Source organism: Rissa tridactyla, chromosome 8 (genome assembly GCF_028500815.1).
Source record: "Rissa tridactyla isolate bRisTri1 chromosome 8, bRisTri1.patW.cur.20221130, whole genome shotgun sequence".
Classification (NCBI taxonomy): domain Eukaryota; kingdom Metazoa; phylum Chordata; class Aves; order Charadriiformes; family Laridae; genus Rissa; species Rissa tridactyla.
This window is the reverse complement of record NC_071473.1, coordinates 22,147,530-22,174,087: the sequence shown is the minus strand read 5'-3', so window position 1 is coordinate 22,174,087 and position 26,558 is coordinate 22,147,530. Positions and strand designations below refer to the sequence as shown.

Below are 26,558 nucleotides of genomic sequence, written 5' to 3'. Positions count from 1 at the left end.
GAGGCCAGGAACGGGACACGCTTCCCAAACCACTGCGGCCGATGCAGCGGCGTATGTGTTAGTTGAAGAGGGAACTGCGTGCCCATGTCTTCAAATCGCGTGCTTTGCTCTGCCGTTGCGCTGCAGGTGCTTCGCAAGGTTGAGCTCAGCAACCGGCTCTCATTCCCGAGCGCTGCGCCTAGCCCTTTCCTCACCCTCATCCTGCGGGGATTTCATAGAATCATAGAATCATAGGGTTGGAAGGGACCTCTGGAGATCATCTAGTCCAACCCCCCTGCCAGAGCAGGGTCACCCAGAGCAGGTGGCACAGGAACGCATCCAGGCGGGTTTGGAATGTCTCCAGAGACGGAGACTCCACCACCTCTCTGGGCAGCCTGTGCCAGGGCTCTGCCACCCTCAAAGGAAAGAAGTTCCTCCTCATGTTTAGGTGGAACTTCCTATGCTCCAGTTTGTGCCCGTTACCCCTTGTCCTGTTGCCAGGCACCACTGAGAAGAGCCTGGCCCCATCCTGCTGACACCCACCCTTTCAGTATTGATAAACATGGATAAGGTCCCCCCTCAGCCGTCTTTTTTCCAGACTGAAGAGACCCAAATCCCTCAGCCTTTCTTCATAAGAGGTGTTCCAGTCCCCTCAGCATCTTGGTAGCCCTTTGCTGTCCCCTCTCCAGCAGTTCCCTGTCCTTCTTGAACCAGGGAGCCCAGAACTGGACACAGTACTCCAGGTGCAGCCTCACCAGGGCAGAGCAGAGTAGAGGGGGAGGATGACCTCCCTCCACCTGCTGGCCACACTCCTCTTGATGCACCCCAGGATGCCCTTGGCCTTCTTGGCCACAAGGGCACATTGCTGGCTCATGGTCATCCTGTTGTCCCCCAGGACTCCCAGGTCTCTTTCCACCGAGACCTTGATTTACTTGGGCTTTGTGGGTCTACCTATGTCCAGACCTGAATTCTGAAGGGCAAGGACCTAAGATTCGTTCAGCTAGAGGAAAAGTGGGGTTTTCCCCTGTGTGCTCCCTTGTGCTGAAGAGTGCAGCACATCACAGCGTCCCACCGCTTTACCCTTCTCTGTAGTAGCCGGCCAAGGCTGGGCTTGCACGGAAGCATCTTGCACTAAAGCATCGGGATTAGCGAGGGTCCCAAAGTAAGGCCGTAGGACTGAAATCCTTCATTTTTATGGGCTGGAAGTGATAACGCTTATGAACTGAATTATACTCGTGTCATGACGTGATCCACGCACTCTTATGGGTGGATAGGTATTGATTATCCATCAATATGGATTGATGGGGGATGGTGATTCAAAGCCTAACTGCCAGGTAGCTGGGTGTCCTGGGCTGTTTATCTAGTCAATTAAATATTGCCGTGATTCAGCTTTTTTATTTAAAACTGGGATTTACTTGTATCCCCACGACGTTACCAGTACCTCTAAAATCAAGTCTCTCTCTCTCTGTTTCAGGACGGGGAAGGCCAGACTGCACTCCATTACGGTAAGCTGCCTTTTAGCTTGGTTGTTCCCTCTTAACAGGATGGATTTGCAGCTGGAGTAAATGGTCTACGTACAGAAAGCAAATTTCGGTAGAAATACGAGCGGGGAAACTGGATTTGATTAACCAGCGGCTACCTCCGCCAGCAAATCCCGGTGTGGTATGAGTAGGAGTCCTGGGAGAAGCAGCGAGGAAGACTGCTGTGCTCCCTTCTTTCTCCTCTGCAAATTTCCCCTTAAAGCCTCCCTTTCCCCCCCAGTTAGCAATGTACTTTCTCCAGCGTTTGTTTTGCGCGCCTGTCATGTCTCCAAGACGTGGTTCCGCCACCTCCAAGACTTGGTTCTGTCACCTCCAGCCCCAGGAGTGGCTCTGGTTGGGGGATGCCAAGGCAGAGAGGAGGGTCTGTCCTGGCTTTAAGAGGTTTCGCAGGGGAGGGGAAGGGGACAAGCAAGCTGGACTTCACCTCCACGTGTCCTGGCGACAAACCTGTCTGATGGTAGCTGAGAGAGAGCAGCAGCTCCTCTACTTACCAAAACCAGCAGAGCGAAGTTACGGTTTGTGTCCCTCCTACAATTACATGCTAATTAGGTATGAGATTTTGTATCAATCCTTTTAATTGAAAGATTGTTCCGTCTCCAAATGAGAGAAGTAGAGACTAAAGTGACACACGCAGAGCTGATGCGTGGGGAATAGGAAAAAAGTATCGATTTAGTCTAGATCATAATTTTTTTCCAAAATTAAGACGTACCAGTTCTTATTTTATGCCTGCCACTGTGTAATTAAGAGCATACTTGTTATGCTGAAGTGTTTGTGTCTTTTTCTCTCGTTCTGATCTCTCCACAAGGACATTAGCGGGAAGGCAAAATTGCTTTGCAGACGATCAGTCCAAGGCACAGCATTTGGACCTGGATCTAAACTACCAGATTCCAGGGCCCCTGAACTGAGACTGTAATTACGATCGCGTATGATTTCTCCCCATGCCCTCTTTCCCGTGGGATGCTTTATTTTTCAAGTTCTTACCCTTCTGACCGAAGTAGCGAATCTGCTGCCGTCCGCAGAACGACAGCACTCAATGCCAGGTTGCCTTTTTTTCTGCCCAGCTCATTCCGCATTTCGGGCTTTCTCTCTCCTGGGGAGATGCTTTTCCCCCACTCCCCATTCTGTCACTGACATCTACCTACCCCGAGGGTGCGCGGCGGGTTATAGTAGGTTGTGCAAAAGCAGAGCGTAAGTTATCCGAGAGCACCTGCTTCAAGCAAGTTCAATACGTGAGAGGAGAGGGTGGCTGCATCGCCTCAATGTAAATTCTTTGCAAGTGGATCCCTGTGGCTGGCGCAGGTTGTTTGACACAAGCAAACAAACATAACTGATTTAATTAACGTTATTTCACACGTGGTTTCTCTGATCCACCCTGACAGCTCAGATGGTTCCGTCGTGACGCTTTTGCAGGCTTTTTCCATGAATTTTTTTGAGTCTTAAGATTTTTTCGCTTCCCCTCCCTGTCCGTTATCTTTGGGGAGGCCTCTCTGCGTCACTGGCACACGGGTCCGGTGTCCCCGCGGGTGCCCCGCTGTCCCTGGCCGACCATCGCTGCACCCAGGCTGTCCTCATTCCCTTACTTAGCTGATCTGGTCATATAATCACCCCCATCTTGAAAACAGCTTGTTAAATGAGAGAACGGGTTTGATTCGAGTGGCTATTGGCCTGAAACTGGAACTCACTGAAAATCTCCTCAGTAAGCACTTCATCACCGAGCCGTTAATTGCAGCGGGGAGGCATGAGAGCTTGTATGAAAACTGTCTCTGGCGGTGCTGAGCAGAGCAGTGCGTTTATAAGGCCTCCCCTTTTGTTAGAGGCTGTTCAGGGAAGGGTTAAATCCCACGAGCAAGGCCAGCAAGGCAGCCACTGCTTTTAGGGTGTCTCCATCCCTTTTTATGAGCCAGCGTGGGCCTGACAGCTGTCCTTGTGGTGACAGCTCTCCTGATTACAGCCGGTGTCAAACTGCATCCTGCTGCGGGTTATAAATCCTGCCTCCTTCCGATAGGCGCCGACCCCGGCTTTAATCGGAGGTTAAGTGGAGGCCAGCTGGCAGCATGGTCCGAAGGCACCGGCTCATCGGTGGGACCCAAGGCGGGACCGGCTCTCCTCCGGGTTGGAGGCGGCGGTCGGTGCCGGGTTGATGGGTATGAGCACGGTCTCCCCGCTCAACAGCCCGTTAGTCTTCAGCTCCTCTCCATCCATCCATCCACCCACCCGCCGGGAATACTAAAATCATTGCCGCTGCCTCTCCCAGAGGAAATCAAGGCTTCTCCGAGCACTTGTGGCCACGTGGCCGTGGAGTGGGCAGGCTCTGTATCCTCATGGGCGCTCCGGCTTCCCTGCAAAGCACCATCTGTTCGGCTCTTTCTCTGCTGTGGCAGGGCAGTGGGAGGGGACGCTGGCGGGAAAATAAATAATAAAAAAAAAAAAAAAAGAAATTCATCATCTGAACCCTGAGGATTAATGGAGTCGGAAGGCGAACTGCGCTGAATGGAAATCCATCTTCACCCGTGCCAGTGTCAGGGCTGCCGCTCCGGCCCTTGACAAATCGAGGCTCCCAGGGTGCGATAAATCCAGCAGCCGTGCTCGTCCCCGGGGGGGGGGACATCCCAGGGCCCGCTCAGGGACACGGGCTGTGCCTGCCAGCGGCACCGGACGAGGAAGCCACCTTTCCCCAGGCGGGCACCAGCTCCCCGTCCCCAGGAGCTGCCACCACAGCATCCTTGGCACCCCTGGAAGTCAGCTTTCTGCAAGGGTGCTGTGCCGTCGCCCCAGGATGTGCCCCCAGCCCATCAGCTCAGCCTCACCCACACCCCCACCTGCTTCCTCACCAACCCCACACCCCTTTTTTCATTCCCTTTTTTTTATCTTTTTCAGTATAAGCTCCGGTCACACGTCAAATTTAGTTTAATGAAACATTGCTGCTTGTCCCTTTGGGTCAGTAGAAAACTGCAGAGTTAATGCAAAAAGACACTCTAATTACTATGTTTAACGGCAAATAAAAAAAAGAGTTAGTCGGTTGTGTTGTAAAAGCGCCTGAAATATAATTAAAACCAATTGCTGCCAGCGTGATAGGAAGCTGCCGGCTTCGCGGTACCATAAGGCAGGTGAGGGCTGAGGCAGTTTTCAGCTTCGCTGGGATCTGCTCTGCGTGGGCTTAAGGGAGAATCCAGGCACCGGGACTTCTGCTGCCATCGGCCAAGCCCAGCTCTTCAGTATTGAGAGTTTTCCCGCTTTTCCTGGTTCTTACTTTTTTAACATCCTTAGGCAAGGTCGGAGAGGGAGCTGCAAGCTGCCAGGCTGTCCTCGGGACAGGGAAGAACTCGGGTCAAAACTTGATTCTATCTCGGCAGAGGAAATCAGGGTTCAAAAAATAGTTGCTAGTGGACGTACGGGTTAGAAATACCCATACCGGCTGTCCGTGGGCACTGGCCTGTGCCCTTGGAGCTGGTGCTTAGGAAAAGTCCAGCCGGCAGCTAAGAACCATCCAAATTTTCTGCAAGGAGAAACGATGGATGAAAGCAGGGAGCGAGGCAGTGCTGACACTGTCCGGCCTGGGACGTGCCGCCTGCGGAGCCCTGGGAGGTTCAGGGGGCAGGTGAGGGGCAAGGGTTTATAAATGTGTTATAAATTATAAATCCGTTGTAAATTCTGGGTACAAAAGCAGGCAGGGAAGGCTTTCCCAGGCGGCACTTTGGGGCTCTCTGTGGTGCTGCAGTAGCGCTTCCCAGGGTCTTCTCCCATCCTGGAGGTGAAGGAGCATTAGCCGAACTGCGCCCGGGCACCCTGTGCGTCCTCCCGGCTGATGCCCTGCAAACCGGCCGGGCTCTGGGGCCGTGGCTGCACCAGTAACACCCTCTCAGGGCTTCTGGCTTTTCATCGCGCTCGCTCTGTCTTTTCTCTTTCCTTTGCACTGTGAAATCCGAAGGCAAGCAATACATTGAGTACTGAACACTGCCCTGAAAAATGATGTGCTCTGCCGGGCCAGGTGCTGAGATGGCGTTTCTTGCCTCTGGCACACGCATGGGAAGTCACCAGCGACAGCACCGTTCCAGAAACGCCCATCACCCCCGCCTCGGGTCAGGATCCCCAGACTAACCCTTTCCCTTTCTCCCTCCAGCTGCCGCCTGCGAGTTTTTGGATATCGTGGAACTGTTGCTGAAGTCGGGAGCTGACCCCGCGCTCCGGGACCAGGAGGGCTGCCTGCCAGAGGAGGTGACAGACTGTAAAGCCATCACTTCGGCTCTGCGGCAGCACACCGCCGGCGAGACCTAACCCCGCGGCAACCAGCGGCACGGGAGGACAGAGACGCTCCGCAATAACGCCCCTTCTCTTCCCCCGTTGCCCTCCGAAACGCCATGGGGGTTATAAGGGGAGCTTTTAGAGCACCGGGGCTGGGTGAGCGCTCCAGCAGGAGGGCTGGCCGGCCCAGTGCATATCCTGGGCAGGATGGGATCAGGGTTTTGCATGCTCTGACATTAATCAGTATTTTGGGGCGGGGGGGAATGGGGAGGGAGCGAGGGAGGGGAGCGGGGGCCTGGAGAAGGCCCCAGCTATCGTTTTAATGTATTAAACACAAATACTGCGTTGGATGTCTCACCAGGGCAGCCTGTGCTGACCGGGCGGCTCCTCCGTGGGGAGGGGAGGGCGGCTGGGCCAGGTGAAATGCTCGGCTTTTCTCTTCGGGGTGAGTTTTAGTTTCTTATTTTTTTTCCTCTGGGTCCAAACGAAATATTATAAATAAAAGCACAGCGTTGGGATGGAGCCTCTGCGCGTTTGTCTTGCAGGGAGCGACTTTATTCCTGGGAAGCAATGAGGGTGGGAGGCAGCTCCGCGCTGGCATAGCCCTTGGAAAGTTCTGGGAGAGGGGGCTACAAAAGACAGCGGGGTTGTACAGCTGTCTGTCCATCCCTCTGGTTCTCACCTAACGTATGGAAGACAAGTGCTTTATGGCTAAAACCAACCTCTCCAAGCCGACAGGACTTTTACCACATCTCACAACCACTTTGCTGAATTAAGCAGCGTTAAAACCCCTTTGCCGTCAGCAGCTCCAGGTCCTCCTGTCACGTGCGGGTCCCCGGGGTGGCTCATTCAGGGCTGGGCTGTAAGAGCCGGGTGTGGAGATAAACTTGCACTCAGCCTGTCACCCTGTGGGCCTGCCTCGGCCGCTTCTCAGCTGGCCAAATACCCAGAAAAATGGGAAATCCGTGTCAATACCTCAGGTGCCGGAGTGAGGTGGGATGGATGCGGGGCTTCCTGCATCCTCATGGGGTTCCCCCCTGGGTCGGCCGTGGTCCAGGGGACCTGCTGGGGATGGGTTTGTGCTGCGGGCTAACTCCGGGCTGGGAGGGGGCCAGCTGTGGGTGGGTGTACACGGCAAGAGGAGACCCTGCAGGGCATTGTCATGCCACCTGCTTTTCCCCGGACAAAGAGGTTTACAGCCTGGGGGGGAGCGTAGGAAATCTCCATCACTCTTGATGGGAAGCTGCTTGCCATCCACGGGAAGCAGCGCATCCAGCCATAGGAAAAGAAATGGAAGCATTCCCTCCGCTAAGGACTGGCTGGGCTGGAGGCACGTGTGGGTTTTGGCCCCTGCCGGCTCCTGCCAGCTTTTGCTAACGCTGACGAAGTTTGCCGCGCTGGCCTGAACGCTGCCAGCAGCCGAAACACGGCCACGGCATGGCTCATGCGTGCGAGGCACGGGGCAGGCTCAGTGGCGGGGACAAAAATGGCTTGGGCAAGTTAATGGGCCATGTGGGCCCTTGTATCGGCCACGTCAACTTATTTTTCATCAACTTAATATTGGAGGGGGTTTGATGGGCTGGGGAGCTGCAGCGATGGGTTTTTTGAAGGGGTGGGGGGAAAAGGCCTCTTCAGGGTTTTTTTGGAAATTTCGGGTGCTTATTTCGGATGTTTATTTGATGGAAGCATTGCAGCAGCCCCCTGACCCTCGAGCGAGGACCTGCCGTGGCTTCTGCTCACCTCCCACCCTGCCAAGGGTGGCGGTGCCCAGTCTACATCGCAGCCAGAGCGCGTGCGGTCGAAAAGCCATCGGTGATGACAGCAACGCCGTCATCGGTGACGGCATCCGGGTGCTGATGAGGCGAAGACGCCGACCCCTTTGGGATGCGGGCATGGGGTTGGCATCAAGGTGAGGGACGAGCGAGGCCACCTTTGTGCAGCGCCACCACGCACACAGCCACCGCCTGGCTCGATGGGCAATAAAATAAATAAATAAAAAAACCCCCACAAAACACCTCTCTTTCTTTTAAAAACAGGGCTGAAAAGCAGTAGCCGCGATGCCAGTGCTTTCAGCGAGCACATTTGGGGGTTGGGGGGGGGGGGGGGGGGGGTGCGGGGGGTGGGAGGGCTGAGCACTCAGCCCTGGAGATGTTTATAGCACTTTAGGTCTGTTTGTGAGGTTGGAGCCTTTCCAAAAAATAGCAAACAACTAGGAGGGGTTGGGGGGGGGTGGGGGGGTAAGAAGAGAAAGACATATATTATTGTTTATAATCTGCTTTATTCAGCCAACCCTTTCCCCAGCGGCCCCGCGGATTGCTGTTTAAATCCCTCGCTGCCTTTAACTACCGCTACGGAAAGTGGTTAATGTGCAGCCGGCCTAAGCTTGGCATCTACTCCGGGAAATCACTTTAATTGAGAAGCATTAAATGTTAAAATGATTAAAACAGAGAAAGCCAACACACCTGTGCCCACTGAGTGCTGCGGTGGTGTGGGTGGGCAACGGCGGTGGGTGCCCGTGGTCCTCCCCCGGTGCCGGCCGGCACCGGGGGAGGACCACGGGCACCCACCGCCGTTGCTGCGTGGTGGCAGGAAAGCTGCAAACATTCTGGGATGCCCAAACATTTTGGGATACCCGCCCACCTCTCCGTGCCTGCAAAAAAGCCGGGGCACGGCCACGGGTGTCACTTGTCCCATCCAGGGATGGCGGTTCCTCCGTCCGGACAAGACCCGGGGGGATCCCCCCCCCCCGCTCCAAAAAGCCGAGGACGCCTGAGACGGGCGATGCCGATGGTGGCCGCTGCCCTCCCCGACAAGGAAGAAGAAAAGAAAAAAAAAAAAAAATCCCCAAGACAGCAGCTTGCTAAAGAGCATCCCGAGTTTATTTGACATCGCTTTCCCTCCAGGCGAGGGGACGCGGGGTTGGGGGGCGGCGGGGGGGGGGAGTGACCATACACATCTCATGCCAACGCACAGGGTACAAAAGCAACGCCCCGGGCCCGAATTCAGGGGGATTGTTGGGGGAGGGGGGAGGGGGTTGTGTGTGTCCTTTCTCCCCAAAGACATGGCAATAAATTAAGGTTTTATTCTTTGAAATTTTTTTATTATTATTTTTTGTTGGGTTTTTTTCGTTTTGGTTTTTTTTTTTTTTTTTTAATTCCCCTTTCCCCCCACCCCAGGAAACAAGACTCTCACTTTCTGGAACTGTACAAAATTTACACAGCGAGGGGAGGGGGCTTTTGGCCTTCTCGAAGTGGGGGGGGGTGGGGTTGAGAGCAGCAGACGTAGCTCCCCTCCCACCCCCCACTGTCCCCCTCCCCAACCAGCCACCCCCAGTGCCCGATGAGGCCGGGGGCTTGGCACAAAGCAGCACCCAAGGCAGGGAGGGGGGAGGCACATGGGTGCCACCGGAGCAATTCCTGCAGCACCAGCACACCCAGCCGGGGTTGGGTTCGGGGCGGGGGGGGGGGGGACGGGGGACAGGGACATACCAGTGATGTGCTTTCTTGTGTGGCTTTTTTTTTTTTTTTTTAATACACTTATCTTTTCTCTCCTTTGCTTTTGGAGCTCCCCCCCGAGCCCCGCAACACCCCCACCTGCCTCAACGCAGCCTCTGGCAGCAGCCAGCTAATGGGATCCAGCCCCGCCTCCCCGCCCCCCCCGCCGTGAAGGGCAGCTTGGGATCATCAGCATCACCCCGGAGCTGGGGGCGACAGCGGGGACCCAAGGGCCGAGGCAGCCCCATGGGGCCGGGGCAGAGCCAGGCACCCCGATGCAGCGAGCGTGGACCTGGATTTTATCCATTGGGATGAACGTCTCCATCCTGATGGGGGGGTGTGTGGGGGGGGTGTGTGTGTGCGGGCTGTGCTGGGTGAGATGGGCAAGTGGGCGTCAGGAGCCCAGGGATGTGGGTTTTGAGAAAGGGGCTGGTCCTGCTCAGCCAGGAGTGACCCCATGGGGCTCATGGGCTGTGTCGGAACCACCCGGGTCCTCCCTGGCTGCCTGCACCCCCCAGCTCGGTCCCCTCGGCCCCGTGGCACCGTGGAGGTGGGTGGCCGATGCCAGGGGTCTCACCCCACCTTCTCCTCCAGTCCCCAGTGCGCGGAGGCCTCTGCAGCTGACGAAATGTCCTTTTTCCCTTTGGTTTTGGGGAGGTTTTCACAACACCCTGGGAGCAAATATTCCCCACCTTTCCCGCCCACCCTCCCCCAGCACTGCTCTCCGTGTGCCAGCCCCCAGCATCCCCCGCCACAGCCCAGCTCGGCCAGGGGGCATCTCGGGCTAGAGGCGGGTTTTTGTGTTGTTTTTTTTTTCTTTTCTAATTCTTCCCCGTCGCTTGACCAAGGTAAAACCCACAGCGATGCACCGTAAGCACTCCTGCGTGCCCGGGGGACAAGCGACGTCCCCCAAAGCCACCACATGACAGCTCCGCTCCCACCGCACCCAGAGTGGGCAGCATCGCCCCCGGGGCAGCGGGCAGCGGCCCTGCCTGGACATGTCCCCGGCCTCGCTAAAATAAACCCTTCTACAATATAGACTTCTCTTTCCGCTGAGGCTCCAGGCAAGCGCCGAGTCGCGTTTCAACTCCGTATTGAAAAATAACTCTTGAAAATAGCAGCGGTGCTCGGCCGGGGCGGTGTGGGGCTGGCGGGGGCGCTGGGACGGACTCTGCCATCCCTGATTGTCCTTCCCTCCCGCCGGCTCGAGCCGTCGCACATCCCGCCGTGCCCCAGCCCTCGCCGGAGTCCTCGCCGTGCGTCCCATGTGCCGACACCTCTCTTGTGCTTACACCCAAAGGCATCCATGCCCCCCCCCCCCGCCCCCGCCCTGGGCACAGCCCCCCCCAGCCGTCGCCGATGCTACCCCCTCCCTGCCTCCAGCCCTCCTCCGGGGACGATTCCCATGGGAAATCCTGGAAAGGTCCACCGCCGGCGGGTGCCCTCAGTGCTGCGCTTGCCAGCTGGGGGGGGGACCGAGGAGGGGGCTGGGGCAGGGGGCGAGCGGCGCTTAGAAAGGAGGGTGATCCATGTCATCCAGCCAGGAGGCCGGGCTGGTGGGAAAGTCTGGGTACCCGACGCTGCTCCCCGTGGAGATGTCGGAGGTGGGGCCCCCCCCAGCCATGGCCCGCAGCGTCTGACTCACCCCCTGCGCCCCGTGGGCCACCAGCCCCAGGCTGCCGTCCATGGCGTAGTCCAGCCCGTTGAGCAAGGGCGGGTGGGAGGGCAGGGAGGAGATGGAGGACGGCGACTGGGGGAGGCCGTAGGGACTGCCGTCCCGCAAGTCCTGGTACGACTGTCCCGTCCCCTCCATGGAGAAGCTGCCATTCAGCAACTGTCCGCCCGCCACGTCCCCCACGGTGCCGTAAACCCTGTTGGTGTGGCCGAGCTCGGAGAGGATCTGGTCTTCTGCCGGGGAGAAGAGGGAGAGCAGAGCGAGGGGGTCAGTGCCGGGGGGACCCCCACAGACCCTCCACCCCACGCCAGCGCCCCACTCACCACGGAAGCTGAGCTCGCTGTCGCTGACGCCGCAGTCCTCGGCCGAGCTCTCCTTCTCCAGCTTCCCGCCCCCGCGGCTCCGCTTGACGCTCTTGTAAAACTGTCCCCAGCGGTGCCGACCCGCGTCCTTCTTCAGCCGCTTCTCCTTGGCCCGGCGGTTCTGGAACCACACCTGGGGAGAAACGGGGATATCGATGGCACCGTGGCACCCTGGCACCCCTGCATGCTGGCACCTCTGCCACCCAACATACCAGCACCCCTGCATCCCGGCACGCCAGCACCCGGGCATCCCTACATCCCAGCATGCCAGCATCCCTGCACCTCTGCCACCCAGCACCCCTGGGACCCAGCACCCACACACCCATGCAACCCAGCACCCCTGCACTCCAGCGTGCCAGCACCCTGGCACCCTTGCATCCCAACACCCCAGGGACCCTGCAACCCAACTCCTACACACCCATGCAACTCAGCACCCCCGCAACCCTACATGCCAGCATCCCAGCTCCCACACAGGATGCCAGCCAGCACTCCAGCAACCCAGCATCCAGGCACCCCTGCATCCCGGCATGCCAGCACCTGGCCATCCCCACATCCCAGCATGCCAGCTTCCCTGCACCTCTGTCACCCAGCACCCATGTAAACCCGCAAGCCAGCACCCCGACAACCCAGCATGCCAACACCTATGCACCCTGGCTCCCACAAGCTCATGCAACTCAGTACCCCTGCAACCCTGCGTCCAGGCACCCCTGCATCCCGGCATGCCAGCACCATGGCACCCCTACAATCCCAGCACACCAGCGTCCCTACACCTCTGACACCCCACACGCCAGCACCCCTGCAGCCCAGCACCCCTGCATCCCGGCATGCCAGCACCTTGGCACACCAGCACCCTGGCACACCAGCACCCTGGCACCCCTGCATGCCGGCACCCCTGCTACCCAGCTCCCACACACCCACGGACCCCAGCATCCCCGCAATCCGGCTCCTGGGCACCCATGCCACCCCAGTACCCCTGGCACCCCTGCATCCCCTGCACCCTGGCACCCCTGCAGCCCCGTGGGACCCCAGTGTCCCCCTTCCCTAGGGGCAGGGTGGAGAGGGGCATCCCCATGGTCTCACCTGCACCACCCTCATGTCAAGCCCCGTCTCGGAGGAGAGCTGCTCCCGAACGTGCCGGGCGGGCTTGGGGGAATTTTTGTAGGCGTTCTTCAGTGTCTCCAGCTGCTTGGCCGTGATGGTCGTCCGGGGCCGCTTAGCACCCGCCTCGGAGTCGTCTGCAAGCCAAGGAGTCCGTACCAGCCCCAACTACAGCAGCTTGAGCATCCCCGAACTGCCAGCCCACGGCGCTGGGGAAAAGCTCCCTAAAACCAGCCGCCTCAGAGCCCGCAGCAACCCCTTCCCACAGGGACAACGCCGGTGACATGACCCGTGGCCACCCCTCGGTGTGATGTCCCACCTCGTCGCCCTTTCGGGGTGCCTACCGTTCTGCTTGGCGGTCTCGTAGTCCTCCTTGCAGACCAGGCGCCCATCCTCCATCAGGTAGAACTCGTCGCCGGTGGCCAGCTGCCGGCTGCAGATGATGCAGGCGAAGCAGTGGAGGTGGTAGACGAAGTCCTGGGCTTTGCGGACCACCTGGGTAGGGGGGATGCCCTGCTGGCACGCCGTGCATTTGGTCCCGAAACGCCTGCAAGGAGAAGAGGGCAACCCTGAGCTCCCCACCGAGGTGGGCTTCGCCGGAGACTGGGTGGGGACCAGGAGATGGGGCAGAGTTTAAACCAGCGATCAACCTAATTATGCATGACACTTCACACGGCAGGGGTTTATCTTCTTCAGTGTGAGAGACCGGCCTAATGGAGATGAGGAAGGTTTGATTTTAATGGTTCTTTTAACTAATGCTTATAGGCTGCCTGATTTTTCCCCTGCAAGGACAGTACATATTTCATCCACATTAATACCAAATAAATTAATTACGCCGCCCCGCTAGCATGATGAATCCCAGATTAATGCAGAATGATGGGGCTCTTACACCGTAATGACAGCCCGCCGGGTGCGCCGGGTGGGCCAGCGTGGGGTAGGCGTGGGCCCAAGCAAGCTCGCCAGCACGGCAGCAAGGAGCGCGCAAGAAGAGGACAAGAAGCAGGGAAGGAACATGCAACAATAGTGCAAGGGGTGCGCAAGGAGCATGCAAGAAGTGCTGCAGAAGCATGCAAGGACCGTGTAAGAATTGTGCAAGAAGTGTGGAAGCAGCATGCAAGGAGCGTGCAAGGAGCATGCAAGAAGAGGACAAGCATGGAAGGAGCATGCAAGAAGCGTTGCGGAAGCACGCGAGGACCATGTAAGAACGGTGCAAGAAGTGCAGAAGGTGCGTGCAAGGAGCGTGTGAGAAGTGTGCGAGGAGCATGCCGGGACCACGTAAGAATTGTGCAAGAAGTGTGGAGTGAGGATGCAAGGAGCATGCAAGGAGTGTGGGAGCAACATGCAAGGAGCATGCAAGAATAGTGCAAAGAGTGTGCAAGGAGCATGCAAGAAGTGCTGCAGAAGCATGCAAGGACCGTGTAAGAATTGTGCAAGAAGTGTGGAAGCAGCATGCAAGGAGCGTGCAAGGAGCATGCAAGAAGAGGACAAGAAGCATGGAAGGAGCATGCAAGAAGTGTTGCGGAAGCACGCGAGGACCATGTAAGAAAGGTGCAAGAAGTGCAGAAGGTGCATGCCAGGACCATGTGAGAATTGTGCAAGAAGTGTGGAGTGAGCGTGCAAGGAGCATGCAAGAAGTGTGGAAGCAGCATGCAAGGAGCGTGCAAGGAGCATGGAAGAAGAGGACAAGAAGCATGGAAGGAGCATGCAAGAAGCGTTGCAGAAGCATGTGAGGACCATGTAAGAACGGTGCAAGAAGTGCAGAAGGTGCGTGCAAGGAGTATGCATGGGCCACATAAGAATTGTGCAAGGAAGGTGCATGCAATAAGTGTGCAAGAAGCATGGAAGCAGCGTGCAAGGAACTTGCAAGAATGGTGCAACAAGTGCAGAAGGAGCCTGCAAGGAGCATGTAAGAATGGTGCAAGGAGCGCGCACGGAGCGCACGTCTCGCCCCGCAGTCCCCGCAGCTCGCAGGTGCTCTGCTGCAGCCATCCTGGGGGACCCATCGCTCCGGCTGCCCCCGTGAGCCAGCTGCCCATGTGTGGGTGCAGCCCAGGCCGTGGTGGGGTGCCGTTGCCCTGCACAGACTTGACGCCCAGATAACACCCGATAACACCCGACGTCAACTGAATTAGCGGCACGAGGGTGACACGTGCCACGAGGTGGTGGCGGCACAGGAGGAAGTCAAAAATAAGCGGCCATTCCGCTGGCGTTTTCAGCGACAGATGGGGTGGGCTTTGGAATTGACATGGGGCAGATCCCCGCCTCCCACCGGCTCCGCTGGGTCTCCCCTGCTCCCCCCAGCACACCGTCAGTGGGGTGCTGGGACCCCGTGGAGCCTCCCGGCATCGCAGCAGCAGCCCGTGCAGCAAAGCTATTGGAATAAATCAGTCCCCTACGCCTTAAAAAACAGAGCCATCTGCTTCGAAGGAGGCAGCCCAGGAAAATCCAAGCCTTTCAGAACCCAGCCCCATGGCTGCAGGGGCAGGCGGTGGCATTTGGGGGTGCTCAGGGGGTACAGACACTCCGGGCACCTCTCGCTGCCCTGCCGAGGGCTGAACATCCCCTGGTCATGCAAAATCACCCCGTGAGCCTGCGGCTGCCCCGTGCCCTCCTGCCATCCGGAAAGCAGGGGCACAGCCACCAAAGCTGGGTCCCTGAGACTGTCCCCGAATCCCGCAGGTGTCACCCAGGGATGGGCAGCGGGCACTGGGCGTGAGTGGAGCCGGTGCAATTTCCTCAGCTGCCCAAAGGGATGTTGGGAAGCAGAAGCTGAGGAGGGAAAACCTATTTTGTCTCATTTTCTGGGCTTGTATCCTAAAGGGACAGTCCCCGGACATCTGCTGGGGAGACCTCAGCTGTCCTGGAGCCAGCCGGAGGGATAGGATTGGAGATGGAGTGAGGAAGGGAGGGAGGAAATGGAGGGGTGGAGGGAGGGATGGGATAAAAGATGGAGGGAGGGATGGAGGGATGAAAGAAGGGAGGGGTGGGAGATGGAGGGAGGGATGGAGGGAATGGAGGGATGGAGGGAGTGATGGGATAGGAGATGGAGGACGGGAGGGACGGAGGGATGAAGGGAATGGAGGGAGGAAGGGATAGGACAGACAGACAGACAGACAATGCTTCTCTATGCCCAAGGCTGAGCCAGTGCATGCTCTGCAGCCCCATCCTCCCCCTGTCCATCCACACCATCCCTCACATAACACTACTAAAGCCGTTTTTTTTAAAAAAACCCACAGCATCCCGGGGTGTTTCTGCATCACCTGGAGACTGCCGGACCCAGGACAGAGCTACCCCTGGCTGGGGACCAAGAGCTGCGATTTGAGGGAGGGAAAAAGAGATAAAAATCAAAAAAATCTGCTCTTTTTTGGAAGTGGCTCCTGCATTGCAGACCTGCCTGTGAAGTTGGCCTCAAATCCTCACGTCCTCCGCAGGTTACCTACCCCGAAATCAATGAGCGGTTGAAATAAAGGTGAGGCGAGCGCCCGAAGTGAGCGCCGAGACGCTATTGATTGGCACCAAATAATCCAGGCAGGACCTCATCTAAGAAAGTCGCCGATCTTTCAACTCTAATTAACATTGATTACCCACACCTTTTGGGCCACTATTTAAATGACTCGGAGATTAATAGGCTGGAAAATATCAGAAGTGAAGTGTTATTACCCAGGCTGTACTGGCCGCTTTGACCGTCGCACCCTCCCCGGTTGGGAAGGAGAAATTCAAGCTGCATCTTTGGCCCTGACGGCTGCGGGGGTGGGGGGACGGATACTTAGGAGACCTGAGAGCCTGGGGATGGGCAGGCAGGGAAAGTCCTGCCCAGGGATTAGCACTGGGCGTAATCGCCATCGGTTGGTTTAGCCGGCCAGTGGCAGGGGGTGGTGGGGAGAGCCGGAACGGCCAGGGATGCACGGGAGGCAATGGCATGGGGAAGTGGACCTGGTCCCCAAGGTGCAGCGGGGGTCCTTTTTGGCTGTTCCCATCACCTGCACCGGGGCAGCAGAAGGCACCCACTGGCCAGGATCTGGCCCTCCTCCCCGCAGGAGGCGTAGCGCAGCATCCCCTACACTTCATGGCAATTCACCGCCAGCAGAGCCGTGCTGCAACACAACACCCTCTGCCATCCCGAAAGCCCATCTGCGAAATCTGTGAGCTGGGAAAGCTCAGCCAGGGACTAGAGCATCTCCGTTGGAATCTAACGGGAAATGGGTTGTCCTGCTGCGCGGGAGCAGGGAAATACCCAGGCTGGGGGCATTGCACAGCTCAGAGGCAGCTGCCAAGGAAAACAAACGAGGTTTTCACACTGCTGAGAGCACAGACAGGACAAAATGAAAAAAAAAAAAAAAAAAAAGGAAAGAAAGGAAAGGAAAGGAAAGGAAAGGAAAGGAAAGGAAAGGAAAGGAAAGGAAAGGAAAGGAAAGGAAAGGAAAGGAAAGGAAAGGAAAGGAAAGAGGAAAGGAAAGGCAAGGAAAGAGGAAAGGCAAGGAAAAAGGAAAGGCAAGGGAAAACGAAAGGAAAGGGAAAACGAAAGGAAAGGGAAAACGAAAGGAAGGAAAGAAAGGAAAGGGAAAATGAAAGGAAAGGGAAAAGGAAAGGAGAAAGGAAAGGAAGGAAAGGAGAAAGGAAAGGAAGGAAAGGAGAAAGGAAAGGAGAAAGGAAAGGAAAAAGGAAAGGAAAAAGGAAAGGAAAAAGGAAAGGAAAAAGGAAAGGAAAAAGGAAAGGAAAAAGGAAAGGAAGGAAAGGAAGAAGGAACGAAAAGGAAAAAAGAAAAGAAAAGAAAAGAAAAGAAAAGAAAAGAAAAGAAAAGAAAAGAAAAGAAAAGAAAAGAGAAGAGAAGAGAAGAGAAGAGAAGAGAAGAGAAGAGAAGAGAAGAGAAGAGGAAAAGAGAAGAGGAAGAGAGGAGAGGAGAGGAGAGGAGAGGAGAGGAGAGGAGAGGAGAGGAGAGGAGAGGAGAGGAGAGGAGAGGAGAGGAGAGGAGAAAAGAAGAAGAGAAAAGAAGAAGAGAAAAGAAGAGAAAAGAAGAGAAAAGAAGAGAAAAGAAGAGAAGAGAAGAGAAGAGAAGAAAAGAAAAGAAAAGAAAAGAAAAGAAAAGAAAAGAAAAGAAAAGAAAAGAAAAGAAAAGAAAAGAAAAGAAAAGAAAAGAAAAGAAAGAAGAAAAAAGAAAAGAAAAGAAAAGAAGAGAAAAGAAGAGAAAAGAAAAGCAAAGCAAAGCAAAGCAAAGCAAAGCAAAGCAAAGCAAAGCAAAGCAAAGCAAAGAAAAGAAAAGCAAAGAAAAGAAAAGCAAAGAAAAGAAAAGCAAAGAAAAGAAAAGCAAAGCAAAGCAAAGCAAAGCAAAGCAAAGCAAAGAAAAGCAAAGAAAAGCAAAGAAAAGCAAAGAAAAGAAAAGAAAAGAAAAGAAAAGAAAAGAAAAGAAAAGAAAAGAAAAGAAAAGAAAAGAGAAAAGAAAAGAAAAGATGAAGGGAGAGAAACGGCATCAGCAAACCCTGGTGAGGCGAGTGAGGGGCTCGGGCGGGAGCCGCTGCCTTGCGTGGGTTTCTCCTGCCCTCTAGCTCCGAGCCTAGCCGGGGCCACCACCGAACCGCCGCAGCTTGCCGTCCCACGGGGGCTGAAAACCGGCGCAGGGGAGGGACGGGAGCATCAGGGAGATTTTGGGGGCAGCATCCAGCCTGCGGCAGCTCTAAACCACCAGCATTTCCTTTATTTCCACAACAACAACAACAACAACAACGAAAGGTAGATGAAGATTTTGGAGAAATTACGCTTCAAAATAGGTTGCGTGTTTGCCTGCTTCGTGGACGGGGAGACGCCACTTTTGGAGGGCTGTGCCCCAGCGTGGTACTCACTTGAAGAAGTCCTCCTTGCAGTAGACGCTGCCGGCCCGGGAGAAGCAGCGGTCGGCCAGCTGCATCTGGCAGTCGGCACACTTGAGGCAGGAGCTGTGCCAGTGCCGGTCCAGGACCTTGAGGATGAACTTGTCCAGGATGTGCTGGTTGCAGCCGGCACACTGGGGGATCTCTGGGAGGGGGGAGAGAGATGGAGAGAAGAGCAACGTCAGTCACTGCAGCCCCCTTGGCCCCTACGGTGCTCCCACCCGGCCGCCGTGGCTGGCAAAGACCTGCGTTGGCTCGTGCTGGTGCTTTGCCGGGTGATGAGGTGCCACCCCTCGCCTTGCCAGTATCCCAGCACATCTTCATTCACCAGCCTTTGCTAAAACCCTCTGGGGTAGTAAAGCCCCTGGCCCCACCATGCACAGACAAAAACATTTGATGCTTTTCCCTTCTGCACCCATTTTCCAGGCCACATCCTGCTCCCGGCCACCCGTTTCCCTGCCTGCCTTTCGCTCCCTCTGGGATGGCAGCCTGCAACTCCTGACCAGGGACATGGGTGTTTGCTTCCCGTGGCCATCCCATGGGCCAGGCTGCCGGGGTGAGCCAAGGGTTCACCCATGGGGTCCCAACTGTGACCCAGAGGTGCAGGACACCAACCGCCTCCACCCCACCTGCAGAAGGGTTTTTTTCAACATGGGCAAACACCTCTTCCCCTCTGCTCCCGCTGCATCCCACGGACCACGCCACGCTGGCCCCCCCAGCAGCTGCCCAGTGCCCCTCTCCCTGCAGTGTCAGGGCACCAGGTGGCTTTGAATCGCCCACACTCCGGGACCCCAGTTTTTCCTGTGACGGGGACAGCGGGTTTCTGACGGCTTTCTCCCATCCAGCAGGGGTGTTACAGATCCCTGTGGCTGGAAAAACGCCTGGAAAACACGGGCTGAAGCAAGGCCACGCTGGAACGCAGCAGCGGGAAGCGGGGATAGAGGGACCAGCCCCATCCAGTCCCAAACCCCCCCCCCCCCGCCCCGCCATGAAACTCATGCTGTGGGAGGGTGCTTGGAGAAGGAGGGCTTTTCCTAAGGCAAGATGTACACCCAGCCATCCAGACTCCTGTACAATGTCTGCCTATAGACGGACAGCTTCCATACATCTGGAGAGCTGGCTGTTTATCTCTCTCTCTGTGCCCACAGTTCAGAATAAACGGGAGGTGCTGTAAAAGTCTGCAGGAGAAGATTGCCCGGTAAAAGCCAGGCACATCGTGCTGACACACACGCATGAAAGAAGATTGATTTTAGAGGGGGGGGGGATTAAAAAAAAAAAGAACACATGCCTGTAGCTGGAGCGTAAGAGCAGGAGAGATGTTTATGCATAAGGGCTGCCTCCCTCTCCTGCCGGAGAGGGGCCGACAGTAAATAGCCGGGGGGGGGGGTTGATTATTATTTTTTGACGCTGCTACAAGTGCTGGGGAGGCGTAGGAGGGACTCTCTTGTCCCCAGACAAAGTGGCAGAGCTGAGTGGCTCCTTCACTGACCCGCGGTCAAACAAGCCCCCGCGCCCGGCGGTTGGGCACAGCCAAGGGACAAGGAACCTGCCACCCCCCCCACCCCCGCCCGCGTCCGGGTGTCCCCTCTGCGGGGGGGCGGGAGCCGCCCTGCCCGGGACGGGGGTGTGCCTGGGAGCGGGAGGGGAGGGGGAGGGCTCGGAGACCTCCTGCACCCTGCTCTGGGTGCTACCGGGAGGGGGGAAAAGGGGGAGAAAGGAAAAGCGGGGTGGAAGGCAGGAAAAGGAAAAAGGGGGGGGGGAAGAGAAAAAAAAAAAAAGGAAAAAGGAGAAAAAAGGGGAAGGAAAAAGGGAGGGAAGAAAAAGGGGAAAAGGAGAAAGGGGGGGGGGAGGAAAAAGAGGGAGGGAAAGGAAAAAGAGGCAGAAGGGAGAAAAAGGAAAAAAGGGGGGAAGGAAAAGCGCGGGGGGGGGAGGCAGAAAAAGGGAAAAAGGAGAAAAATTGGGGGGGAGACAAGGGGGGGAAGGAAAAAGAAGGAGGGGAAGGAAAAAGAGGCGGAAGGGAGAAAAAGGAAAAAAGGGGGGGAAGGAAAAACGTGGGGGGGAGGCAGAAAAAGGAAAAAGGGGAAAAAGGGGGGAAGGAAAAAGAGGGGGGAGGGAGACAAAGGGGGAAAAGGGGAGGGGAGGAAAAAGGGGGAAAGGAAAAAGGAAGGGAAAGAAGAAAAAGGAAAAAGGGGGAGAGAAGAGGGGAAACGAAAGAAACGGTAAAAAGGGGAAACGGGGGAAAAGGGAAGGAAAGGGGAAAGAAAGAGATGGGGAAAAGGAAAGAAAGAGGGAGGAAGAGGAAAGAAAGGGGGGAGAGGAAAGAAAGCGGGGGGAAAGAGAAAATAAAAGCGGGGGAAAAAGGAAAGAAAAGGGGGGGGAAGAGGAAAGAAAAGAAGGGAGGGAAAGAGGACAGAGAAGAGGGGAGAAACAGGAAAGAAAGAGGGGAGAAAAGGAGGAAAACAGCACGGGAGGAAATGGTATTGTTACCGCCTGAAACTTGTTAATTAAAAATACTTTGGGGTACTGACACGTCTCTGAAGTGAAGGCAGCTTATTTTATCGTTCGCAAGGTTAGATAGTTACAAGCCCAGTGCCCTTCAGACCATATTTATTGCCGGCATTTAAGCCTGCGTCGCATTAACAACAGTAGAATAAATAATTTTTTTTTATTATTTTTTTAAATGTATCTACAGCTTCCATAGGTCGACCTTCTCCTTCTTGCTCTGAAAACACCTGGGTGCTTTGCTCCCCCCGCCCCAGCCCCACGGTTGCAGGTCGGCCCCAGCCCCATTTTTCCATATTTCATTTGTTAAAGGTGTTTCAGAGCGGTGTTGCTGAGAGCCGCTGGCACGGAGGATGGCACACAGCACGGCATCAGCCCCGAGAGGAGGCACGCTCGGTGCCATCGCGAAGTAAACCTTTCGCATTTATTTCATACACACGTATGCACATTTATGAAACATTTTTGTTTCATAACTGCTATTTGTTTCATAAATGGTTCTTTATATAAACGTGTATGAATACACACACACACACTCACGTGTGTGTATATACATACATACTCACAAACTAACAAACACAGCTTTCTCCTTCTTAAAGGCAGCAACACAGCTTAATTTCAACAAGCAAACAACTGCGGCAGATAATAGAGTATCTTCCTCCAAATTTCCAGCGAAAAATATTTTTTTATATTTTTTTTTAACAAGAGACCCTTTTTTTTTTTTTTTTTTTTTGTGCTTTTGATCTGTCCGTAGCTGTAGGGCACCAATCAAATGCGCACAGGTCTGTGTCTGTGCACAGATGCGCAGAACGCGCATCGACTTGGCCGTTCTCCCCTGTACTAAATAATAATAATAATAATAACAACAATAATATAAAATTAATAAAAATAATAGTCAGAGGGAGCTGCCGGGGTACCAGGAGGTGTCCCAGTCAACTCACTGGTTTGCCTGGTGCACGCAGAGAGAAAAATATCTTAAATTCAAGCCCTGGGCTCTGCTTTGTGCTTTGCAACGGAGGCGGCTGTGCCGGGGCCGGCTCGGCGCTGCCTCCCCGCCTGCCGAAAGCCTGCCGTTTGTTTCGCTTGTTTTAACTAAATTATTTGATAGAAGAGGAATAATGTTAATGGCACTACGCGCTCCCTTGCTGTCTTTGCCCACCAGCGCTTCAGGGCTGGCTCTGTGCGCAGGGTGGTTTGATGGATGCTCCGGCAGGCAGACCGGGGTGGGGGGACGGGGATGGGACACAGCCCCGAGACCCCCCGGGGGACCTGGGAATCATCCCAGGGATGCAAACCACTCCCCGGGGGAAGGGGCTGAGGCTGGGAGTCACCCCCACACCCCCCCCCACACACACACACAGGGTGATGTGTCCGGGATGGGGACCGCACCGCCGGTGCGCATCCCAGCCTCCCGCCGGCGGCTGCCCGGGCAGGATTTGGTCGTATCCCATTAAAAGCCGTAGCCAGCTCCGCAATCCGCCCCCCCGCAGCACCCTCCCACGCACCGTGGCACCCGAGCGATGGCCTGACAAGCTGTGCCGGGGTCTGGCCCCACGCCGCCCGCCGGCAGCGCGGCCGCCGTTACCGTGATTTATTCGCGGCGGGTCCATCTTCCCGTCCCTATCTCTCCCCGACGGAAAAGAAAGAAATAACGATCGAAACGAAACAAACTCGCGGGTGGGCTCCGAAATCCTTCAGACCTCAAAAACCTCCCAAACCGAGGGGGAAGGAGATGCCGGGGCAGCGATCGGGGAGGATGCGCTCCCCCCGCGCACCCCCAGCCCGGCCCCTCCGGCTCCGGACCGCGCCAGGCACCGAGCTGGCCAAACCATCCCCTTCTTTGGGTTTGGGTTGGTTTGGGGTTTTTTGTTTTGGTTTTTTTTTTTTTCCTTTTCTTTTAAGGGGAAGGGATCGTCACCCGCGGAGAGGAAGGTGCTGCAGAATCGGTGCCTCGGCAATGCGGGTGGAAAGAGAAGCACAAAGGCGGTCCGGTCCCCCGGTACCGGAGCCCACACCAAACACCCGTTCGGGGACTCCTTTAAAAAGACTTTCTGCGGGGAGGAAACCTCATTCCTTCACATGCGAAAAAAAAAAAAAAAACCCTCTCCAATTCATTTCTCTGCAGCGCGCAAACGACTTTCCCAGGGGCGATCAATCAATCCCCCCCCCAGCCCTTGGCCAGAGGCTGGCGGCACCCGGGCACGATTCCCACAGGCTTTGGCAGAAGTTTTTTTTTACTTCGGTGAGATTTGCAAAACAATATTCATAAATAATATTCGGGATTACAGTTTTAAAAATCCCCTCTGCAAAGCGGGAGCTCGGTTTGTTACGGGGCGAGATTCCCCCCCCCCAGGCTCGGCTTCCCAAAATCTTGCTGAAGTGGAGGCCGTAAAACACAGTCCCTGCTAAAATAAGGAGGCTGTGCAGTGGTTAAATAGAGAGGGAAATCTGCGATTTCATAGTGATTAGAAATGAAAAATATCACGTATTTTCATCACACACACACACGATGAAATATCGAGGTGTTGCTGGGGGCGGGGGGGGGGGGAGGGGGTGACCCCGGCGCAGGCAGCGGGACTGAATTCCCCTTGGGAAGGTATTCCCTGCCCCGGGGAGCCCTGCACATGTGGAACCGGTGCAGGATCAGGCCCCACAGGTGTCACGCCATGAAAGCCGGTGGCCGGGAGGTCTCAGCGGCCGCAGGGCTCGGCGCTGGAGCAGCAGGGCAATGGCAGAGCCACGGCAACTTTTATAGCAGCCCACCCTCACGTATTTTGCTCCTGACACTATTTTTTTTTTTTTTGCGTTTAAATAAATTATAATAATAATGATATCTCGTTGGATTATTTCCTGATAATTCCCGATAGACGTCAGTTAGTAGAGAAATGGCGATGTCACGGGCAAGAGAGTTTGGTGGCACCCAGAAGGGCCAAACCGGGGAGCTTTGCTGGGGCGATTGCCGCTCCAGGGTGATCTAGGTACCTAATTTCTCCTTAAACCAGTGGGGTTTCGGGGCCACAAAAGCGACCCTGCGGCTGGGAACTGGAGACGTTATTGGGTCGCAGGGGGACGGTCAGGATTCGGCCGTGGGACAGACCCTGGCTGTCCCTGCACCGGCGCAGGCTGCGTGCTCCTGGCGGGGATTTTTTTTCCCCCTCTGCTGGGGTGAAAAACGGTTAAACGGCCCCCCCACTGCACTCCCCCCCCCCAGGTGCCCGGCGACCGGACCGAAACGGGGGATAACGGGGACAACTCCCCCAGAAGCAGGATGGGGACTGGCCTCCAGCACTCGCGGGCTCGCCTTCCCCCCCCTCTCCCGGGCAGCAGCGGGCAGGGGCACCGGCTCCACTCCCCGCGGAAACACCCACGGAAAACGAATTACAGCCACCCGGGGGGGGTGGGGGGGGCGGGGGCCGGTGCGGGGCACGGAACGGCGGGGGAGGGTCTGGGGGCCAGCGGCGAGCGGGGCGGGGCAAAACCTGGCCCGCAGCGGGCAGTGGGCCGGGGTGCGCAAACCCCGTACCCCTGGGTGTCCCCCGAAATGCGGCCGGGCCCCTCGGCACAGCTGCCCGCCCCGGCAGGGCTCTCCCGAGGCTCGGTGCCGGCTCGCCCCCCCACCCTCCACCGGGGCTCCCTCCCCTCAACTTTCCGGGTGCCCCGGGGAGGGGGGCAGAGCATCACCCGGCTCCCCCCTGCCGGCCGCTTCCCCTCCGCGCCCGCAGGGACGCCCCGGTTCTCGGAAACCGTTTGCAAACGGAGGGGAAAAGAATAATAACGACAATAATAATATTAAAAATAATAATACTAACAACAACAACAATAATAAATAATAATAATTAATAATAATAATAATTGTAGCCGCGCATCTCCAGCCCGGGCCGCCCTCGGAGCGCCCCCGCCGCCCTCCCGAGCGGCCCCGGGGCTAGGCCGGGGGCGCAGCGGGGCACGGCCGCCCCCGCACCCATCGGGGTGTGCGGGCACACGGGCTCCCCCCGCGTAGGGCTCGGCCCTATAGAAACGGGGGAGGCTGACGGCCCCTATGGCTCCCACCCGGGGGCCGGGGGAGGGGGGCGTCCCGCCGAAACACGCTCGGGTCCGTACACCCGCGGGGGTCCATACACATCCATGCGTACGTGGGTGCAGGTACCCCCCCAGACATGCTCATATACACCCCCACATGCTTATATACGCGCGAGCATGTGCTTTCACAGCAACACGCTACCTGTAGCTACAGAGTATGTATGTGCACATATAGGGATATAGGTGATTTTTGGCCGCAGACACGGCGGCATCGCCGTCCCGGTAACACGCCCCCCGGCCCCCGGGTCCCTTCCCACCGCCGCCGTTCGCCCGTGAGGCGCTGCCTGTCGCGATAAACGGTATAAGCGGGGGGTCGTGCGCTGTGGGCCGGGGGTGCGCGGGGGCGGCGGGGACCGGGGCACCACACACACACACACACACACACACACACGTACACTTGCACACACATGTGCGCTTGCACACGCACTTGCACACGCAGAGCCGGAGCCGCGGCCGCGCCGACCTCTCCGTCGGGGCCGGGCCCGCATCGCTCCGCACGGCTCCCGCCGCCGCTGCCCGCCCGCCCCGGGGCACGCTCCTAATTTTTACGTCTATTTAAACACGGGGGAAAAAAATAAAGGGAAGGTGAAAAAAAAAACACGCCCGTGGGGGAGCGGGAGGCACCTGCCCAGCCCGCAGGGCGCTGCCCCTCCAGCCCCTGCCCGCCCTGCCCCGCCGGCCCGGGGCCGCCTTTGCGGCAGGGAGCGAAGGAGGGAGAAGAGAAAAGCGTCCTTACGTTGCACCGGCACACCGAGGATCTCGGGAAGCCCCTTGACAGCCCCTTCGGCAGCGAGCGCGGAGCTTTGCATCATTTTATTGGCCCGGGGGGCGGCGGAGGGGAGAGAAGAGGGGAGGGAGAGATGCGGACCGGGCCGGCGGAGCCCCGCGGCGGGAGGCAGCGCCGGGACCCGCGGGCGGTGCCGGTGCCGGTGCCGGTGCCGGCCCGGGCGCGGCGCCGCAGCTGTGCCCGCCAGCGCCGCCCGCCTCCCATTCATTCACCCTGCGGGGAGCGCGCCTGACGTCACCGCCCGCAGGGGGGCGGGGGCGGGGCGGGCCCCTGGCGGCCAATCGCCGCCCGCCCCGCGCCGTCGGGGGCGGGGTTTGTCAGCCGGGGAGGCGTGGCTTAAGGGGCGGGGGCGGGGCCTGCGCGGAAGGGGCGGGGGCTAAGGGCGCCCCGCGGCCGCGAAGCGCATCGGGGCCGGGCCCGGCCTCGAGCATCTGGTGCTGTCGCGACATAGGGCTGTCGAGACCAGAGGCGCTGTCCGGTGCTCAGTCCGACGGTGGCATTGGTGGGAGAGACCCAAGAGCCACAGGTCCCAATCTCCGCTGCCGGGGCTCAGGGCCCTTCTCCCGCTCTGTGGGAGGGGGTGGCGGGTACCCCCTTCGGGCACACAGCCCCAGCCCTGTCCCTCCTGCTGCCAGGGACGGGCGCTCAGCCAGGTGGGCACCTTCCCCTGCTCCAGTGGCCTCTGGCACATCACCAGCCCCTTGCTGCCGTGCCAATATTAGTTGTTTCCCAGTGGCTAGAAAGCCCATGGGCAACCCCAGCGCTAGGCTTGGCCATGACAAGCTTTGCTTTGACAGGGTGCTGTAACATGCCCATGCCCAAAGACCCATCCCAATGGCAGCGCCCCCAGGGAAACATCTGGGCATGGAAAGAACCAACCCAACTCCGCAGTGCTGTAGCCCACCCAGCCTGACCGCCCACTGGCTGCTGTGGCACA

The 26,558-nt window shown here is 57.2% G+C and overlaps 2 protein-coding genes across 2 annotated transcripts in view; one reads left to right on the top strand and one right to left on the bottom strand.

Annotated features, from left to right (window-relative positions):
* ACBD6 (acyl-CoA binding domain containing 6) overlaps positions 1-6,284 on the top strand; it is a 91,069-nt gene extending 84,785 nt beyond the window's left edge. Inside the window, exons 7-8 of the mRNA XM_054211693.1 lie at positions 1,454-1,484; positions 5,641-6,284. Coding sequence (XP_054067668.1) covers positions 1,454-1,484; positions 5,641-5,795 — 186 coding nt within the window. The 3' untranslated portion in view covers positions 5,796-6,284. The remainder of the gene's footprint in view (positions 1-1,453; positions 1,485-5,640) is intronic.
* A 4,482-nt stretch (positions 6,285-10,766) lies between these two features.
* LHX4 (LIM homeobox 4) lies at positions 10,767-25,829 on the bottom strand. The gene is made up of 6 exons (XM_054212458.1): positions 25,571-25,829; positions 18,229-18,400; positions 12,736-12,938; positions 12,374-12,528; positions 11,255-11,426; positions 10,767-11,164 (listed from the first exon to the last, which is right to left on the bottom strand). Exons 1-6 carry the CDS (start codon positions 25,827-25,829, stop codon positions 10,767-10,769), a joined length of 1,359 nt encoding a protein of 452 aa, XP_054068433.1.
* Positions 25,830-26,558: the final 729 nt, after the last annotated feature.